The sequence below is a fragment of the Tamandua tetradactyla genome, chromosome 3 (genome assembly GCF_023851605.1).
Source record: "Tamandua tetradactyla isolate mTamTet1 chromosome 3, mTamTet1.pri, whole genome shotgun sequence".
NCBI lineage: Eukaryota > Metazoa > Chordata > Mammalia > Pilosa > Myrmecophagidae > Tamandua > Tamandua tetradactyla.
The window spans coordinates 162,077,976-162,099,956 of NC_135329.1; the positions used below are offsets into that span (position 1 = coordinate 162,077,976).

At 35.5% G+C, this 21,981-nt stretch overlaps 1 protein-coding gene across 9 annotated transcripts in view; it reads left to right on the forward strand.

Annotated features, from left to right (window-relative positions):
• Positions 1-21,981, forward strand: part of GULP1 (GULP PTB domain containing engulfment adaptor 1) — a 296,264-nt gene that overhangs the window by 199,205 nt on the left and 75,078 nt on the right. For all 9 annotated transcript variants that reach the window (XM_077154398.1, XM_077154400.1, XM_077154396.1 and 6 more), the window contains one exon: positions 1,814-1,875. In XM_077154398.1, coding sequence (XP_077010513.1) covers positions 1,814-1,875 — 62 coding nt within the window. The remainder of the gene's footprint in view (positions 1-1,813; positions 1,876-21,981) is intronic.

Sequence of the window (21,981 nt, forward strand, 5' to 3'; positions counted from 1 at the left end):
AATAAGAGATACAAATATTGTTATAGTCTATCAATAATATACAATACAAAATTTTAAATATCCTTTAAGTTACTTTCATTTCTAATACTTTATTACAGTTAAGAAGTATTTCAAATTACTGTATTTAAGACTCTTTAAATCCTTACTTTCTGTTAGATTCTCAATGTTCTAAATTTAGGATAAAAATTTATTCTTTTACTATAGTCAGGTCTAAACAAACATAGTAGATAGCATTAATTTAACTTTATATAAGTGTAGGTGTTGTTTAAACATTAAAATTTCCTTTTAAAAAGTAGGAAAAATAGATTTTTTATCACATTATGATCTAATGAATATGTAAATATAGCCCAAAAAAGTTATCACATGCAATTTTATAATAACATTTAAATAAAAGATAGAAAAAATATCACAATATAAGAAAAACAAAAACTCGGTAAAGTTTTCTTCAATGTGATGGGTATACTTGCTTCAATGTAATAGGTATACATTCCAGATTGGAATGACTGGAACACAGGAGGGACAATAAATACCAACTGCATATCTGCTTCACCTTTATTTGTAACTGGGTGAAGACTGAAAATCCTATTTCACACAAATTAGTTGTGAATGGTGTAATAGCAGGACACTCCTCCTGCTTAGCCTAAAGAACTGGTAAACTTAATAGCTCATAATTATTTTTCAAAGTATATAAACAACTAAACTACAATAATTCATTCTTCTCTTCCAGCCCCAATTTTAGCTCAGTTATTGATTCAGCATTTTGGAAAAGAAATGGGCAACTATACAATTAATTTTCCCTTAATATTTCAAATTTTTCTTCTGCCAGAGAAATGGTTGAAAGTTGGAGATAAGTGAAATGCAACAATATATTTAATTTTAGTACTTTCAAAATGCTTTCATTAATGATGCTCTCTTCAATATATTGCCAAAATTTTGGAAACAAGTAGCAACTAGGACGATTTACTTTTAAGCCTGGCTTGCCATGACAGTAATGTCTTTTGGTATCCTTGGATATGTTCGAATTTTAGATTGTGTCACTTTTTCTCCTGTAGTCTTAAATTCATTTCATTAAGAATGCCAAAGTATCAGTCAAATACGACTGTTTTGTGATACAAATATCATCTTTGAAACCATTTAGCAAATGATATTTTTTTTGCAAGGAAAAATCGAATCATAACCCTGCTTAGTATTTTCCCTTCAGATAACCAACGAAATTTGGTGTGATTACAATAAGTGGATATGATTAGTTCCAGTTTTTGAACAAAATGCTTCAGGAAGTCGGCTGTTCAGTGAGCTTCCTTTAATAAGATTAATAACTTTAATTGCTTTTTGTCAATACTTCCATGAGTTCTGTGGAATTTCTCTGGTTGCTGAAACTTTCAAATATATGAAACAAAGATAGATACATATATTTTTTTTGTGGGGGAGGGGATGTGTGCACAGACCAGAAATTGAACACTGGTCTCTTGCATGAAAGGCGAGCATTCTACCACTGAACCACCAGTGAAACAAAGACATATATTTTAATCATATAATTGATGTAATTATTCATAGCCCAACAGATGTTGCTTTTTTAATATATGTTTAAAAATTCAGTATTGTTTGTATTTAAAGTTTTTAAAAGTTTATTTGAAAACCTTTTAAAAGAAAAACTAGAGACTTTATATCTATGACTAGTTCTTTCTCAGTTTAGTAAGAGTCTCAGAACAAGAAATGTCCCCACCCACCTCAGACATGCCATAAATGCTAATGCATGAATATGACATCATATCAATTTATAATTTTATTTAACACCGTGTATTTTTCATTGCAGACAAAACATGGATGCATACGCCTGAAGCCTTATCAAAACATTACATTCCTTATAATGCAAAGGTAAAAGAGTTCGCATGACATTATTTATTTTGTTATAGTATTATTACTAATTCATGGCTGGCCTTAGAAATACTGCTTTCACTTTAGCATTCTTGGTAAAACTTCCTGATAAAAAAAGTTACATAAAATAATTTTTTAGTGTATAGCATGGAAAGTTACTTTTTTCTGAATAAGTGATTACTTTTTTCTGAATAAGTGATTTCTTTATAAAACATTATATTCTTTATAGTTTCTGTTTAAGTCATGCTTACATTTTCTTCAAGTGATTTTTGCCTGTTGTTAAAATTAGTTGCAATGTCATGGCTCATAGGAAATAAAACAAGCAATTTATGGTCTTCCTTTAAAAATATTTTAATGTTTTATTATACTGTCTAAATGTGCAAAGTTAATTTGGAAATGAGAGAAATGAGCTGTAATTTTAATGAGTATAATTATACAAAGAAAGAGACAAAAAATTCAACTATTATAATGCTCAAAAAAGAGTGTTTTTTCTTGTTTATTATTTTATCATGTTGTTGTTCTTTAATGGAGAAGTAGAAACATAATCTACATATTTCATCAAAGATTTGATTTTTTTTGCAGTTTGTTGGAATACCGGACAAAACAGTTGTGTGAAACATACAAAAGATTCTCTAAGGAAAGGTGTTATTTTGTAGTTAGAGAGAACTTAAACTAAATTAATATTCAGATAAATCCAAATATAAATTTGAAAAAAACCAGAAAGTAATTGTGGATTAGATTTGGGAACCTGATGGTGGGCTGAATTTAAACAGTTGAAATTTGGAGGCAGCATGGGAGCAAAGCTAGAAAATGGATAAACTGTTTTGATCAGAGAATGGAAAGGTAATGATTAGTAAGTGATGCTCTGGGGAATAGTGAGATTTAGGCAGGAGAAGAAAAAGAAGAAAATTTACCACCAGAAAGTCAGTGGTGGTGGGAGAACCTCTAGCAGCACTAGTCCAAATCTGAACCAGTAGGAAAAAAATTTTAAAAATTTAAAAGGACACCTAGAGGTTCTTCCAGAGCTGGTGCTCATCAGGGAGGTTTGCAGAGCACAAACTGTTTTCTTATTGACTTCACAGACAGGATACTGTAAAATGTCTGCTACGTAAAACTAATATATTGGTAATCACCACAATACTTATGCATTCCCCTATAAAGTTGACTTGAGAAATGATTGCCATGATTTTGCATAGAAGTTTAATTAACTGAATGAGAAAAACTGAGTTATTACCCATCTCTTCTACAGATGTTCCAGATATGTTAGCTTGAAAAATGCTCCTTATATTAGCTATTGATAAACTATTTGAAAAAGGAATTTTTTTTGTGGCAATGTAATTTAATTGCTTCATTTATTAGTGGAGAACAGTTTTTGGAATAACCTGAGCTGCAGACCCTACTCTGCAGCATGAAAACCCTTGTTAAGGAAATGAGTAGAAAGACTACTGTAATACCTTGGTAGTTACAAAAGAAGAGTTGGGATTAAGCAGGTAAAGAACAATGGAATATTAAATATTACCTTAAATTATCATAATAAAACATATAATAGGAAAAGTGAATAGTGTTACATGAAAAAGCATGAACTTGTATAAAATTATATTCAATTGTATAAAGCAAAAACAGAAAAATAAAAAGAAAACAGTATATGGAGAAAAAAACAAATACGTCAAACTTTTTCATTGGTTGTCTCTAGATGGTAGAATTATGGTTGATTTATTTTTTTTTTAATTGAAAAAGGAATTTTAATCTAGAAAATTGCTTTTTTTTTGCATGGGCAGGCACCAGGAATCAGAACCAGGTCTCTGGCATGGCAGGCAAGAACTCTGCCTACTGAGCTATCATGGCCCACCCCAAAATTGCTATATTTTAAGTTGAATGTTTAGTTTTTTATATTAATCACAATAGAATTTTATTGTTTCAAGTAAAACCACAAAGGATTATTTATTTTTCTATATGATTGAAAAGTCTAGTATTACAAATCTGGTTTTTAAATGATTGAAAGATTATAACATAATTAGAACTACCTTTAATTATGTGAGTTGGTGTAACAGTGAAGATCTCCTCATATACATGGAACAATTACCTGCACTTACTAGCAGCTGCACTGTAATAGCCTTAAGAATTCTTACATCAAGTAGAGATCCAGAAACACCTTCCAAACTTGAGTCAATAAAATTTGGAAGGGCAGGTTGCTTTTTTTTTTTTTCTTTTTTTTTTTTATTAATTAAAAAAAGAATTAACAAAACAATTAGAAATCATTCCAATCTACATGTACAATCAGTAATTCTTAATAACATCACATAGTTGCATATTCATCATTTCTTAGTACATTTGCATCGATTTAGAAAAAGAAATAAAAAGACAACAGAATAAGAATTAAAACTATAATAGAAAGAAAAAAAAAACAAAACAAAACAAAAAAACAAAAAACCTATACCTCACATGCAGCTTCATTCAGTGTTTTAACATAATTGCATTACAATTGGGTAGTATTGTGCTGTCCATTTCTGAGTTTTTATATCCAGTCCCGTTGTACAGTCTGTATCCCTTCAGCTCCAATTATCCCTTCTCTTTTTTTTTTTTTTTTTTTTAATTTTCGGAAAAAAAGAAATTAACCCAACATTTAGAGATCATACCATTCTACATATGCAATCATTAATTCTTAACATCATCACATAGATGCATGATCATCATTTCTTAGTACATATGCATTGGTTTAGAAGAACTAGCAACATAACCGAAAAAGATATAGAATGTTAATATAGAGAAAAAAATAAAAGTAATGATAGTAAGAACAAAACAAAACAAAACAAAACAAAACAAAAACCTATAGCTCAGATGCAGCTTCATTCAGTGTTTTAACATGATTACTTTACAATTAGGTATTATTGTGCTGTCCATTTTTGAGTTTTTGTATCTAGTCCTGTTACACCGTCTGTATCCCTTCAACTCCAATTGGCCATTATCTTACCCTGTTTCTACCTCCTGCTGGACTCTGTTATCAAGGACCTATTCCAAATTTAATCTCGAATGTCTGTTCACATCAGTGGGACCATACAGTATTTGTCCTTTAGTTTTTGGCTAGACTCACTCAGCATAATGTTTTCTAGGTCCATCCATGTTATTACATGCTTCATAAGTTTATCCTGTCTTAAAGCTGCATAGTATTCCATCATATGTATATACCACAGTTTGTTTAGCCACTCTTCTGTTGATGGAGATTTCGGCTGTTTCCATCTCTTTGCAATTGTAAATAACGCTGCTATAAACATTGGTGTGCAGATGTCAGTTTGTGTCTTTGCCCTTAAGTCCTTTGAGTATATTCCCAGCAATGGTATTGCTGGGTCGTATGGCAATTCTATATTCAGCTTTTTGAGGAACCGCCAAACTGCCTTCCACAGTGGTTGCACCATTTGACATTCCCACCAACAGTGGATAAGTGTGCCTCTTTCTCCGCATCCTCTCCAGCACTTGTCATTTTCTGTTTTGTTGATAATGGCCATTCTGGTGGGTGTGAGATGATATCTCATTGTGGTTTTGATTTGCATTTCTCTAATGGCCAGGGACATTGAGCATCTCTTCATGTGCCTTTTGGCCATTTGTATCTCCTCCTGTGAGAGGTGTCTATTCAAGTCTTTTTCCCATTTTGTAATTGGGTTGGCTGTCTTTTTGTTGTTGAGATGAACAATCTCTTTATAAATTCTGGATACTAGACCTTTATCTGATATATCATTTCCAAATATTGTCTCCCATTGTGAAGGCTGTCTTTCTACTTTCTTGATGAAGTTCTTTGATGCACAAAAGTGTTTAATTTTGAGGAGTTCCCATTTATTTATTTCCTTCTTCAGTGCTCTTGCTTTAGGTTTAAGGTCCATAAAACCGCCTCCAGTTGTAAGATCCATAAGATATCTCCCAACATTTTCCTCTAACTGTTTTATGGTCTTAGACCTAATGTTTAGATCTTTGATCCATTTTGGGTTAACTTTTGTATAGGGTGTGAGAGATGGGTCTTCTTTCATTCTTTTGCATATGGATATCCAGTTCTCTAGGCACCATTTATTGAAGAGACTGTTCTGTCCCAGGTGAGTTGGCTGGACTGCCTTATCAAAGATCAAATGTCCATAGATGAGAGGGTCTATATCTGAGCACTCTATTCGATTCCATTGGTCGATATATCTATCTTTATGCCAATACCATGCTGTTTTGAGCACTGTGGCTTCATAATATGCCTTAAAGTCAGGCAGCGCGAGACCTCCAGCTTCATTTTTTTTCCTCAAGATGCTTTTAGCAATTCGGGGCACCCTGCCCTTCCAGATAAATTTGCTTATTGGTTTTTTTATTTCTGAAAAATAAGTTGTTGGGATTTTGATTGGTATTGCATTGAATCTGTAAATCAATTTAGGTAGGATTGACATCTTAACTATATTTAGTCTTCCAATCCATGAACACGGTATGCCCTTCCATCTATTTAGGTCTTCTGTGATTTCTTTTAGCAGTTTTTTGTAGTTTTCTTTATATAGGTCTCCTCTTCCATTTCTGATCTTATTTATTTGCATCCTCTCTCTTCTTCTTTTTGTCAATCTTGATAGGGGCCCATCAATCTTATTGATTTTCTCATAGAACCAACTTCTGGTCTTATTGATTTTCTCTACTGTTTTCATATTTTCAATTTCATTTATTTCTGCTCTGATCTTTGTTATTTCTTTCCTTTTGCTTGCTTTGGGATTAGTTTGCTGTTCTTTCTCCAGTTCTTCCAATTGAACAGTTAATTCCTGCATTTTTGCCTTTTCTTCTTTTCTGATATAGGCATTTAGGGCAATAAATTTCCCTCTTAGCACTGCCTTTGCTGCATCCCATAAGTTTTGATATGTTGTGTTTTCATTTTCATTTGCCTCGAGGTATTTACTAATTTCTCTTACAATTTCTTCTTTGACCCACTCGTTGTTTAAGAGTGTGTTGTTGAGCCTCCAGGTATTTGTGAATTTTCTGGCATTCCGCCTATTATTGATTTCCAACTTCATTCCTTTATGATCCGAGAAAGTGTTGTGTATGATTTCAATCTTTTTAAATTTGTTAAGACTTGCTTTGTGACCCAGCATATAGTCTATCTTTGAGAATGATCCATGAGCACTTGAGAAAAAGGTGTATCCTGCTGTTGTGGGATGTAATGTCCTATAAATGTCTGTTAAGTCTAGCTCATTTATAGTAATATTCAGATTCTCTATTTCTTTATTGATCCTCTGTCTAGATGTTCTGTCCATTGATGAGAGTGGGGAATTGAAGTCTCCAACTATTATGGTATTTGTGTCTATTTCCCTTTTCAGTGTTTGCAGTGTATTCCTCACGTATTTTGGGGCATTCTGGTTCGGTGCATAAATATTTATGATTGTTATGTCTTCTTGTTGAATTGTTCCTTTTATTAGTATATAGTGTCCTTCTTTGTCTCTTTTAATTGTTTTACATTTGAAGTCTAACTTGTTGGATATTAGTATAGCCACTCCTGCTATTTTCTGGTTGTTATTTGCATGAAATATCTTTTCCCAACCTTTCACTTTCAACCTATGTTTATCTTTGGGTCTAAGATGTGTTTCCTGTAGACAGCATATAGAAGGATCCTGTTTTTTAATCCATTCTGCCAATCTATATCTTTTGATTGGGGAATTCAGTCCATTAACATTTAGTGTTTTTACTGTTTGGATAATATTTTCCTCTGCCATTTTGACTTTTGTATTATATATATCATATCTGACTTTCCTTCTTTCTACACTCTTCTCCATACCTCTCTCTTCTGTCTTTTTGTATCTGACTCTAGTGCTCCCTTTAGTATTTCTTGCAGAGCTGGTCTCTTGGTCACAAATTCTCTCAGTGACTTTTTGTCTGAGAATGTTTTAATTTCTCCCTCAGTTTTGAAGGACAATTTTGCTGGATATAGGAGTCTTGGTTGGCAGTTTTTCTCTTTTAGTAATTTAAATATATCATCCCACTGTCTTCTAGCCTCCATGGTTTCCGCTGAGAAATCTACACATAGTCTTATTGGGTTTCCCTTGTATGTGATGGATTGTTTTTCTCTTGCTGCTTTCAAGATCCTCTCTTTCTCTTTGACCTCTGACATTCTAACTAGTAAGTGTCTTGGAGAACGCCTATTTGGGTCTAATCTCTTTGGGGTACACTGCACTTCTTGGATCTGTAATTTTAGGTCTTTCATAAGAGTTGGGAAATTTTCAGTGAAAATTTCTTCCATTAGTTTTTCTCCTCCTTTTCCCTTCTCTTCTCCTTCTGGGACACCCACAACACGTATATTTGTGCGGTTCATATTGTCCTTGAGTTCCCTGATACCCTGTTCAAATTTTTCCATTCTTTTCCCGATAGTTTCTGTTTGTTTTTGGAATTCAGATGTTCCATCCTCCAAATCCCTAATTCTATCTTCTGTCTCTTTGAATCTATCATTGTAGGTATCCATTGTTTTTTCTATCTTTTCTACTTTGTCCTTCACTTCCATAAGTTCTGTGATTTGTTTTTTCAGGTTTTCTATTTCTTCTTTATGTTCAGCCCATGTCTTCTTCATGTCCTCCCTCAATTTATCGATTTCGTTTTTGAAGAGGTTTTCCATTTCTTTTCGTATATTTAGGATTAGTTGTCTCAGCTCCTGTATCTCATTTGAAGTATTGGTTTGTTCCTTTGACTGGGCCATATTTTCAATTATTTGAGCGTGATCCATTATCTTCTGTTGGCGTCTGCGCATTTAGACAGATTTCCCTGGGTATTGGATCCAAAAGTTTGGAAGATTTTCCTGTGAAATCTCTGGGTTCTGTTTTTCTTATCCTGCCCAGTAGGTGGCGCTCGTGGCACACGTTTGTCTGCGGGTCCCACCAGTAAAAGGTGCTGTGGGGCCTTAAACTTTGGAAAACTCTCGCCGTCCGGGGGGTTCGCTAGCCGAAGCGGCTTGAGCCGGCCCGGGGTCCGAACGCAGGGAGGGTTGCTGGTCGCCGCAGCCCGGGAAAGAGCCTGTCCGAATTTCCTAGTCGGCCCTGGGTGACAAGCGTGGCGGGAGGGCGCCAGCGGCAGCAGCCCGCCCGAGAGAGTGCACGTTCCCCGGGAGTCACGGGTTTGGAAGGGGCCTCCCCCACCCGTCACCATTCTCCGTGGCCTGGGGATTTCTGATCCACTTCTCTCAGTTGGTCCAGGGGGCTGCGCGTGGTGTGGGCGCCAGCCGCCTTGGTTTCAGGGGACCGCCTCTCCAATTCTCCCAGCCGGCCCGGGAAGGGGGAAGGGAGTAACTCCGGCCGCTTGCCACCCCGCCCGGTGAGGCCTGCGCGCCTTGGCGATCTCACCCGAGCTGCTTCTCTCAGCCAGCCAGCTGTTCCAGGATGGGGTACGCTGTCTTTTTTATCTCTGTTGTGGCTTTGGGCGCTTTCTGTATCGTTTCTACTCCCCTAGTAGCTGTCCTGGAGAAGAAACTAAGATCCGCGCGTCTTACTAAGCCGCCATCTTCCAGGAAGTGGCAGGTTGCTTTTGTCCATTCTAACTTCGACTCCTGAGTATGTATAACATGTGTGTGCCAGGTTTTGTTAAAACTATTTGAAGGACATTTTCTTCAGAATTTCCTTCTTTAAGGCATTCTTTATATTGACCTTTTAGTAGGGTTATGTTTGAAGAATTTTCTTTATTTCTTATCAGACCATATGCTGTGGAGCAAGTTGTAATAGGGTGCATTATGGGAACACAAGTTCAGGTATAAGAGAGGCGCCCAGAAAATGACTGTGCAGCACGAAAAGTCCAAAAATGCAGAGGAGAAGAATTCACCTTGATCAGATCCCCTGGGAGGACAACCATTCAGGTCAGGGTCAGTGGCTGGCAGCTCCCATGCCGTGCTTCACCTTAGAGATGAGGGACAACGGTACTGACTGAGTGCTAAGCATTTATAAGCACCTGTAGGAGAGAGCAACCTTTGCGCTCTGTCAAGCAGCTGGGACTGGTTAAACTTTAATGGCTCACCCAGCAGCCTAAAGTCTCTTGAAACATACCAAATACCTGCATCTAACAAGCACAAATTTTAATACAACAAATATCCGCACAAAAATAAGGAAGCAAGGGGCTGGGGAAAGGAGAGGGATAGGTAAGGGCTGAGAGATGGCCATTTAGTGTGTCCTTGGTTTCTCCAGTATATGCCATTTGTGAACCAATTCCACATGCACAGGAAGTTGCTTAGTACCGTATAAAGAAGTATTTTGTCTTCATTCATAACCTTACCCCAACAATTAACCATGCACCTTTGGGAAAATTACTTAAACTCGTCTCTAATATTAATCATCTTTAAAATAAAAAGAATAATAGTACTTCACCAATAGGGTAGATATAGAAATAAAAGAATTAGGTGAGGTGTTCAGTAGAGTGTCTGAAATAAAAGAACTACAATAAATTTTAGCCATTGGTAATTTCTGTTTTACTTTTCATAGGAGTTCCCTGTTGCCTGTCTCATAGTGGGTGTTCAATATATATTTGATGAATTAATGGATAATACCATTGCCAAAGTAATTACAAATAGTTACATTTCATCAGGCCCCCAATATGTGTCAGGTATTGTATTGCTGTGCTTTATACTAGCTCATATAGTCTTTTCCTTGTCCCAGTGCCATGAGTATTAATGTTATCATCACTTTGTAGATGAGAAAACTGAGGCTGAGAAATTAAGTAATTTGCCTATTGTCACAAAGTTAGTAAGAGCCAATCTAAAAATTGAAGTCTGTATGACTTTAAAAGTTTGCTTCTTTTTCTTCTCTATGTAATAACATTTGATTTATATTCAATCAGCAAAAATTAAATGACTGGTATAAAGCACTATTACTGAAGATTCACTGAGTGTTGCTGAAGTTTCAGAGCTATATGAGGCATGGCTTGCATTCTCATGGAGCTTAAGTAATGATGGAGAAAGCACAGAACATAACTAACTTCAAAGGAGGAGCATGATCAGTGCCATTCAATGACACTCAGTAAAGCTTTAGAGATCAGAGAGTAGTGAGCTATACCATTTTATAAAAGTAGGGGCAAGGTAGGAATTCCAAGGATCAAAACAAGGGTGGAGTGACAATTTCAGCCTGAGAGGTTTGGGAAAATATGAATTCAGAGTCAGTTATAAGGCACAAATTGAGCATGGCAAGAGTTGGGCTGGAGAGTAAAATATGAATGATATTTACTGTATCAGTTAGGGTTCTACCAGGGAAATGGAACCAGTCAGAAATATATACTGTTTTGGTTTGCTAAATGCTGCCAGAATGGAATATACCAGAGATGGAATGGCTTTTAACAAGGGAATTTATTAATTTAGAAGTTTCCAGTTCTAAGGCTATAAAAATGTCCAAACTAAGTCATCTAGAACTTGACTCAAGAAAGGCTGATGGGTCTGGAACACCTCTCTGTAAGCTGGGAAGACATGTGGCTGGCATCTGCTGGTTCAAACAGCTTCCCCAGAGGCATTTTCTTTCTGCATCTCCAAAGATCTCTGTGACTGTTAGCTCTGAGCTTTCTACAAATTTCCCCTTTTAAAGGACTCCAGTAAGGGCAGGCCACTGTGGCTCAACAGGCAGAGTTCTCACCTGCCATGCTGATGAGCTGGGTTCAATTCCCAGTGCCTGCCCATGCAAAAAAAAAAAAAAGTGTATATATAAAGGACTCCAATAAACTAATCAAGACCCAACTTGAATGGGTGGAGTCACATCTCCATCTAACCAAAAGGTCACTTCCAAAGCTGTGTGGGTCAGTCTCCATGGCAACAATCTAATTAAAGGTTTTCATCCTAAACAATAGGTCTTGCCCCATAAGATTGGATCAGGGTTAAAACGTGACTTTTCTGGGGCACATAATAGTTTCAAACTGACCAATACTATATATGATACATAACTATAGGCTTAGTTACATGTCATTGAATATCATATTATAAAGTGATTTCTGAAATATGCATCTAAACATGAGAGTGACAGATTAATACACCATAAAAGTAAATATACATTCCTCTGTGTATTCATTCATTCACGCATTATTTATTATTTACTTTTTCAAATTGAATTGCTAATAAGCAAAATCCTCATCTAGTCAGTGGGAATTGATTAGTGAACTGAATAAAGTTCCTGCCCTCCTGGAGCACATATTAAATAAGTGAAATATACTTTCATTTTTTTTTAATTTGGAAGCTATCCAATAATACATGAAATAATAAATTATTGTAGTCCATGTGGCAATGATTAATATTGAAAAAATCAGGATAATGGGGATTGGGAGCCACTATTTTATATAAAGTGGTCAGAAAAGACCTCTTTGAGGATAGTAGAGACGAAAAGGAAGTGAAAAAGTAAGACACCTGATTCTGTGGGAAAAGAGCATTCCAGACAGGGCTCCCTAGTGCCAGGTGGGATCACACTGGGTATTCAAGGACTAACCGGGAAGCCAGAGTGGCTGGAATGTAGTGTACCAAGGAGGAATTAATAAGTGAATTGAAAGGCACATGTGAGGTGGAGCATAGTAGTTCTTGTAGGACCACGTGAGCCACTACGAAAGTTGAGAAGTCCCAATTTGAAGAGTTTTGAGGAAAAGAGTAACAGGCTCTGAGACAAGTTTATAATAAGAATTGCCTGTAAGCAAGCAAGAGTGGAAGCAGTGACACCCATCAGGAGTCCAGTGCAAGAGTCCAGGGAAGAAAGTGATTGTGGTTTAAAGCTGAGTAAGAACCACAGAGAAGTAGATAGATGCAGGGGATTTATAGATGGGTTTTGGCTGCTGTAAAAATAGACAGACTCAGTTACTTAAAACAACACAAATTTATTATCTTACTGTTCTGGAGTTCAGAAGTCCAAAATGGATCTTAACTGGGCTAAAATTGAGGTGTCTTCATGGCTGATTTCTTTCTGATTGCTGTACAGGAAAGTGTGTTCCTTTTTCCCTTCATCTTCTAGAGACAGCCTGAATTTTTGGCTTATGGGCTCCGTACAACTCCTCTGCTCCCATTGTCTCACCTCCTTTTCTGACTCTGGCTTTCGTGTCTACATCACCTATAAGGTTCTTATGCTTATATGTGGCTCACCTGGATAATCCAGGATAATCTCCTCATTTCTAAACCTTAATGGAATCACCTCTGAAAAGTTATGTTGGCTGAATGAAGTAGAATAGTCACAGGTTCTGAGAATTAGGATGTGACCATCTTTGGGAGGCTTACTCTGTTTACCACAGATTGGTTGGAAGGTGTGAGAGAAAAGCACTGAGGGTGACTTGTAGATGTTTTCTCTGAATATAGGAAGAACAGAATTTGTCATTACAAAGGGGTAGACCCTTGGGAAAGAAACAAATGGGAAGAAAAGAGTATCTTAAATCTGATAGTGTCCTAAAATGAAAATAAGTAGTTGTTTTTTACTTAGTGGTACAAAAATACTGCTTATATTAAAATCAAAGGTATTATAAATTTAATAAAAATATGGTAATTTGGGGAGCATAGCATATAGATGATATTTGAAGACACGAGACTGGAGAAGATTAGGGATTGCATATACAAAGATAAAGGAGAAGAGCTCAAAGGACTGAGGTTGGGGAGGTGAGAAAGGATCAACAAAGGAAACTAACAAGGAACTACATGAAGTGTAAGAGGAGAACTAAGAGACAAGTGGACAATTGGATTGATCAGTGATTTGGCAACATGGAGATATTTGTGTAAATGAGAATAAGGGCAGGATATCTTCAGGGTCCAATGCTTGTCATGAGCTGAATTTTGTCCCCAAAAAAGATATTGTGACGTTCTAACCCCAAGTACCTCAGTATGTGACCTAATCTGGTAAAAGGGTTGTTACAGATGGATTTAGTTAAATTAAGATGAGTTATGTTGGAGCAGAGAAGGCACCTGATCCAATATGACTAGTGTCCTGATAAGAACAGAACAAGATGGATGAGCCTTGAGGACATAATGATGAGTGAAATAAGCCAGACACAAAAGAACAGATACTATATGATTGCACTTTTATGACCATGGTAAAGGTAAAATCAGAGGCTTATAATACAAAAGTACGGGACTTAGAGATACATAGACCCTTGAGATGGGTGAAGAATTTGCTAATGGGGTTGAACTTAATTGTAAGGGAGTATATAGAAGTGAAGGCAGTTCATTAGTGGGTCTCTATGTAATAGTACCATGTTGAAGGTGAACATGATTGAAATGGATTGTATAGACTCATGTGTCCCATCAATTAACACTATAAATACAAATAAGTTTTTGCATGTACTACTGCAAAGATATGAATCTTGTACAAAGAGTATATAATTAAACAACAACAAAAAAAAGAACAGAAGAAGAAAGACACAGACAAATGAAATTTGGCCATGTTATGATGGAGGTAGACATTGAAGCACAGCATCTGCAAGCCAAGGAACATCAGTATTGCTGGCAAATGCCAGAAGCTAGGAGGAGGCAAGGAGGGATTTCCCTGTATAAGCTTTAGAGGGATCTTGGCCCTGTTGACGTCTTGATTTCAGACTTCTAGCCTCCATGCCAGTGCGAATAAACTTCTCTTGTTTTAAGCTTCTAGTATAACAGAAGACTCAGTACTGCCAACCTTGTGCATTTATGTACAAGGGAATATTTGGATCATTGTGCATTTATATACAGGGGAATACTTGGATCATTAAAGACAAATAATATTGTGATCATATTTTATTTATCTTTTGTGCATGACAATTGCTTTCTAGAACAAAATGTCCATATAAAAATTATCCTATCCCTAGAATAAAATATAGACATATAAGGAAGTCCATGTAAACATTTTAAAACTGTGCTCTGAGATTTTACAAATAAGAAGTTAATGAAGAGAGAAAGTTACTCATTGTGGCCACACAATGAGTAAAGAAAAACTTTTCTTTACCACAATTCATAAGTTGTGGTAAAGAAAAGTTTTAATGTAACTAAATCGTTTTACTAATGCTTCTTCAATTATTTTTGGTGAATGTATGATAAATCACCCTTCAGTAAAATGTTAATATTGGTTTATGACTTAATTGAAGAAAATTTGGGTCATAGAAATAAATAGAAATATCTATTTTAGACAAATAATAGAAATGTCTATTTCAGACAAATAATAGAAATCTGGAAAGAAAAATAATTCAAATTAACACCTCTGGAAATATTGAAAGACAGACAAATAATACATCTCTGTAATCAATGAGATGCTAAAACAACCAAAGTGAGTTTAGAATTCCAAATTCATAAGATTATTTAGAGCAGGTTTGTAATAGAAGCAAACATACACATTAGCCAATTTTTCTGGTTGTAGATACAGGAGGGAATTTTTAAAATATACATAAACAGCCCAGCTGTATTTCATATGATCCCATCTCATTTGTTCAAAAATAAGTTTTTATTAATCTCAAAGTATAGAAAACATTTCAAAAACTCAATTTTATATAGAGCCTTTAGAAAATTTATTTTTTAACATTTAGAACTTGGTCTTTAATGATGTTAACATGTACTACTTATATATTTAGTCTAAACACTTTAAAATGGAACAAGCAGCATATAAATTAAACCTTCACTGTTATTTCCTCCCATTTTGAAAATGTCCCTTTATGTGTCCAAACAATCCTGGTAATAAAAGGAATATGGAATGTTGTAAAGTGTTCATTTTCCATGCCTTCTTTACAGTGGGAAGCTGTCAGTATCTTTTATACTAAGCTATGTGAAAATAAATATGAAGAACATAGAAATAATTGGAACTGTGTTTCCTTATGACTTTGCAGTGGGTATATGCTTATAAAATAAATGAATAAATGGAAAAAGAGAAATGACCATAAACACCTAACATTACGTGACTTCTTCTTGAAAAGAATTTATAAAAAACGATTTAAAATTTCTTTAAATAAGAGATTTCTTCTTTTCATTTCTGATTTTGTGTGTCATGCTAAATTTTCTCAGATAACTGAAATATAATATTGAACATAATTTTGGAGACCATCATCATTGTAATAAATGCTGTACATATGAGAATCTTCTTAAAAGAGTATAATACAGCTGCTGGAGGTTACTGAATATAAATCAAACTCCTTATTAATTATTCCTTATAACATTTCACTATGGACTACTGTGTTTTGCTTTGATTTTATGTTGATTCTTTAAGACGTTATGTATGTTACAGATTCAAAGATTTTTAGTGTTGAAAAGGAATTCAGGTATAATTTACTCCAACTCCATCACTTTCTTGATTAAGTAAATTGAAGCCTGGAATGGTTATATGTGTTTGCTCAAGTTCATGCACAAGATAGTAGCAAAATTAGGTCTGGAAACCAAGTCTCCTATTCAACATCCATTTTTCTTTCAACTGCCATAGACTATTCTTAATAATAAAAGAATTAACTTACTTAGCCAGCAGATGCATGAAACCAAAGGCAAATAAAATATATATACATGTCTGCCCTCTGTATGTGCTATATATAAAATCATGCTATGAATGTAGCCCTGTCTGTAATCCAGGTTTTGGGAATCTTATAAAACCGGCTAAGGGTTGGCAGAGATGTGAGCTAAAAAGATTAAATAAAGCCTCTCTACCACGGAGGCCACAAACTCTAAGTTCCTATAAAATATTTTATTTTCCCTTTTCTGATTTGCTTAATGATATTTGTATTTGTATAATCTCTGGATAAAAATTCCTTGCTGCTATTTATATCTTTAAATGCTTCTTCCAACTTCAGAGCACCTAGTTATAAATGGGGAATTTTCAGAGTATTGGATTCATTTTGTGTTTATATGTGGATGTATTGGCAGTATGTGAAATAGCAAGAAAACTTGTTCATACATAGCCAAAGAATTGGAAAAGAAAAAGTCTGATTTGCTCTTCAAGAAGTTGAAACAATAGCATTCTGAAGGCTGTAATTTAAGGATCTGTGCAGAAAGGATATGTAGGGGTACATGTAGCTGGGGTTGGGAGGAGTGGGACATGCTTAAAAGTAAAAAAAAAAATATGTTTTAACAAGGTCATTTTGTACACATTTTGAAGTGTGACAAAAATATGGACATGATAAATATAAGAAAACTAACAAAGTGGAATTATTGAACTTCCTCACACCTGGGGGGGACCTGATATTCTTGCAAATACTGGGGACTGCTAACTTGATGGGCCAGACCCTCAGCCCGGGGCTTGCCCTTATGAAATTTACTCCTGCAAAGGAGAAGCTAAGCCTCCTTATGCATATGCCTAAGAGTCACCCGAAGAGAACCTCTTTTGTTGCCCAGATGTGAACTTCATCTCCAAACCAATTCTGCGGTGAACTAACTGCCTTCCCCCACCCCGCCCTCGCCCCTTATGTGAGATGTGATTCCCAGGGATGAACCTGGCCCTGGCATTTTAAGATTGAGAAAGCCTCTTTGACCAAAAGGGGAAAGAGAAATGAAGCAAAACAAAGTTTCAATGACTGACATATATCAAATAGAATTGAGAGATCATTCTGGAGGCTGTTCTTACACAGTATATAGATATCTCATTTAAATTTTTGGTGGATTGGAATAGCTAGAGGGAAATACCTGATACTGTTGAACTGTAATCTAGTAGACTTGATTCTTGAAGATGATTGTATAACTATATAGTTTTTAAGGTATGACCACGTGATTGTGAAAACCTTGTGACCGACACTCCCTTTATCTAGTGTATGGACAGATCAACTAAGAAAATAAACAGATAATGGGAGGGGGGGGAGAAATTAAGTGTTGATTAAAAACTTAAGAAGAAAAAGAAAACTAGCAAAGGGATGAGCCTTTTTTGAGCAAAGAAGTGAAAAATGGGAATTAAGGAGAAAGGATAGCTTTGCAAAGTGAAAGTGACAGGAAACAACGTGGCTTTGGAAATGATTTAGATGTGAACATAGAATTAGCAATCATCAATGGATTATATGGTTGCATTTTGAATATTTATTAGAAAGTTGGTAGGTGGAGGAAAGGTGCCTCCAGAGTTCTCTCTTTCTATCATTTTTTTCAGGTGGTAGTAATCTAAAGAAGGCAGCAAGCTCATACCAGAGACGCGAAAGTCTTCTGAGGACAAGTCAGAGTCCCAGCTCATTGCGTTCTTGTAATTTGAGAGACAGTTTAAAGGGAATACTTTTCTATCCCTTAGGAAATATATACATATACACATATATTTTAAATCAAGCTCAAATGATTTTTGTCTTTCCCATAATGTTTTGAACTAAGGGAAACCATCTCTGGCGCAGTTTTGCATATTTTTACATCTAGGAATAGCCTCCTGTTGTGTGCCTGTTTCTTCACTTTTCAGGGAATGCTTATCATCTTCCATTTTCTCTTCTTGCAGGAACTAAGTGGTTCATTTTTCTGAGCTTTAAAAATATATTCAAGAACATAAAAGTAGAATCCAATGCCAGTCTTCATATCAGCTAGTCAGATAGTATGAGAGCACCTTCTCTCTCTGTACCTTGCACAGTGTGATAGCAAAGCAGTAAAAGGAATGTCACTAGGGAGTTAAAGATGGGATGTAATCTATGCAGCTGCAGTCTGAGAAAAGATGCAGCTCAAAACAGAGAGAGCAGAATAAAGTATTGAAGAAGAAATTGTTCAAATTCTTAGGTCTGTGATATGTTTTCTAAGAATAATGCTTTTACTATTTCATACCATTGATGTGTGCTAATTTCTAAAGCAGCACTGAAATGTAGAAATTAGCAAATCACTCACAATCCTACTTGGCAAAAATATCCAGTGTTAACTTTTGGCTAACAGTTTTCCAGTGTTCTCTCTCTGCACAAATACAAGTGCAAAATAGATACATAGATGAAAAATAGTACTTGACGTTTATTAAAGTCTCTATACCAATAACTTCCTAGGCACTTTGCATTTGTTATCTCATATGATTTTCACAAAAGCTCAACGAGATTGGTACTATTAATATCCCCGATTAAATAGTTAAGCTGTAATATTAAACTGTGATATTTAAGGAAAGTGAGGCTGGGGATGAATGGATCGATAGGAAGAATAAATTGCATTAGCAGGGCATTATAGCATTCATGCTCTTTTAAAGTAAAAAGCATTGCATTTTACTTGAATTTAATAGAGAAAAGATATCAAAGTGAATCAAAAGAGTAAGTTTCAGATATGTATATTTATGCCAAAAGACGTATTATTTCCTCAGAGATTGCTCTAGAGTTAGAGGAAGACGTTCATGAAAACCATTAAGTGTTTGGCCTCCTTGTGTTTTTCCTTAACATTATGTTTTAGTATTGACAGTGTATATATATGAATGAGGAGGTGAGTAGCCTATTTACATTTCCTCCCTCTGGACTGATCCACTCCCCAATTTTGGTTGCATATTTCAGTTTTATTTGCCAGCATTTGCAAAATTTATGTTTTATTCTGAAGCCATAATCCTCCTAATAGTTTAATCTTAATTACATATTGAAATAGATTCGGTTTACTAACAACACTACATTTACCATTTCCTCTCTATTCCTGAGTTCTTAATTTAAGTTTTGCCTTTTGAGAAGGTGTTCCAAAAAGTGGTTAACAACTGTGATAGTTCACAGGATAGTTTACATTTAAGAATGCCTGCCTATCTTTTTTCTTGGGTGGATTCTCTCTCCTTCTCTCAGGACATTAGACACGGTTGCAGTCTTCTCCTGTTGACAAAATATCTGAATCCACCCATTTCCTTCCTTGAAGATGCCCTTCTTTTTCTGTCTAGATGTTTGAGAAATTTTCTTTATACTTACATTTTAATAACTTAATGAAATGCTTTAATGTTTATTGTTCTATTTCACTTTTTTTTTTTCTGGTTTGCAGAGTGCCCATTTTACCTCAAATTCAAACCTCCCTTTATTATATAGGAATTTTACTGTTTCATTTTTTTCTATTTTTTTTTTTTTTGCATTGTCTAGTGGCTACTAGTTAAAATTTTGTCATTCTTGCTTTCTCCCTCCTTTCTCTCTTCTCCCTTCTTCCTCCCTCCCATTCTTCTGTCATTATTTTTTTAATTGGGGGGAAGAGAGAGTTGCCACCTGGATTTAACTCCTCCTCCATTCCTCTGAAGTCCTCAAAGTAGTTTAGATCAATGTATCATTAACCTAAGCTGTTTTCAACTGTACTCCAGCAAACTTAGTTCCTTCTATTTACTGTGCACCTGCTGTGATGCAGTCATTCTTGAAGACGATGCAAATATTCAGTGAACGTGTGAAAATCTGCTCATGAGGAACTTTAAGAGTTTTGTAGACTGAATGTGGGGCGTGGTAGATCCCCAGAGGAAAATCAGGTCAGTTACTGGAAGAAGAGAATGCATACTAGAGATACAAACATCATTAATAAACATTCTTTACCAGAAGTTATCAGCTTTGACAACAGTTTCCCTCCTTCGCTATCCATATCGAGTCAAATGTTAAGACTTTTTTCTCTGCAAATCTCTTGAATTTGCTTCCTTCTCCACATGGCTGCTACTACCCATGTGGTATACAACAGTGCCTTCCAAACGGTCTATGATGAAAGAACAAGAATCTATCACAGATTGATATTTCAAAAAATATCATAGTATTGCCTTCAGCAGATATGCTTTCTCTCTTGAAATGCTGTCAAAATTTATAAATGCTTTCACTTAGTGCCTATACTTACTTTTTTGTGTGGCAATAATAAGTATTTATTATTGTTAATAATAAATAATTATTTAGTTCAGGCCATCTTTGTTTCTCTCTTGCAAGGACCATTGCAATAGTCTTCTCACTCCAGCCCATCTCCTTCCTATTCCTTAGCAGCTCTGCAATAGGCGTGATCATTTAAAAATGAAAACTAAAAAAAAAAAAGGAAAGAAAAAAATCTAATCATTTCATTTCTCAAGCTAAAAATTCTTAATTAACATTTTTTTCTCATAATCTGTTCCAAACTCCTTAACATGGCTTTTAATGTGTCTTATTTACAGCCCTATCTCTCATATCTGTGCTTTCTTTCTTTCTTAAGAGAGAGCGCTTTTATCCTGTCTCAGTCTCTTTCAAACTCTTGTTCTCCTTTAAGACTTTGCATTTACCTGAAACCTATACAAATGTTATGTTTCTTTGCTAGATCTCAACGCCCTATGGGTGAGCTTCCTCTAGGAGGCTTAATTGAGATCTCTTTCTCCTAAGCCCCTAAGAATTTCTGTGGTATCCTGTGCTTAAGTGTCCTGTCATAGTTCTTATAACTCTGAGGTGTAACTTCTCGTTTACTTGTCCATATACTTTGGCAGGCCAGGTCTTATTCATCTTTAATTTCTCTGTGCCTAACACTATGATGAATATCTAACTTTTATGGTTGCCCCGTAAAATTCGTCAATTGCTGAGTCCACCAAAGGAAATACAAAGAAGAAACTCGAGCCAGACCATAGCGTTCATGTCCTTCACTTCTGTCCTCCATTGCTAGACACTTACCTCCACATAGTTCCTTCTGCACTCCCACAGGACCCCACCCCTCTTTCCACCTCGCTGTCCCATTCTAACTTATGTCTCATTGAACATTTCTAATATGCTGGAACTGGAAAATGAAGCTCCTAGCTCCACTGTGAAGGCTGCCTAAAGAAGTGGGTAGGAAAGTTAGCCTATGTTCTTAAATATAACAAGATATTCACTTTAACCGAAGAAATATATATGGTGGTTAAGAACTGTTATGCTATTAGTACAAAAGTTCTAAAAGTTTTGGATCAGAGGAGGCTGTGTGGTGCAATCAAAGAGCATGACGATGAAGTGTCATGCAATTAATTGCAATCTGACTTTACCTCTTAATAGCAAGCCTAGTATTTAACTCAATTTTTACATCTGTAAAAATGCCAACATTACCTCACTTATAAAGCTTTTGTGAATATTAAATGAGATAGCACCTGTATATTGCAGGATACATTGTTGGTTCTCACTAGATATTAGTTTTCCTTCTTTCTCTTTATCAGGTATACCTAAAATTAACAAATATTTGATATGACATTGTTACTTTTGAAAGAAGCTCCCACAGTTCCAAGCAATCAGTTTAAAAGATGGGATTTTTTAAAAGTGTGGCACCTTCATTAGATGATTGATTGCTCCCTGATTCTTTGATATTTTAATAAATTACCATTCCAAGATCCACTGTGAGGA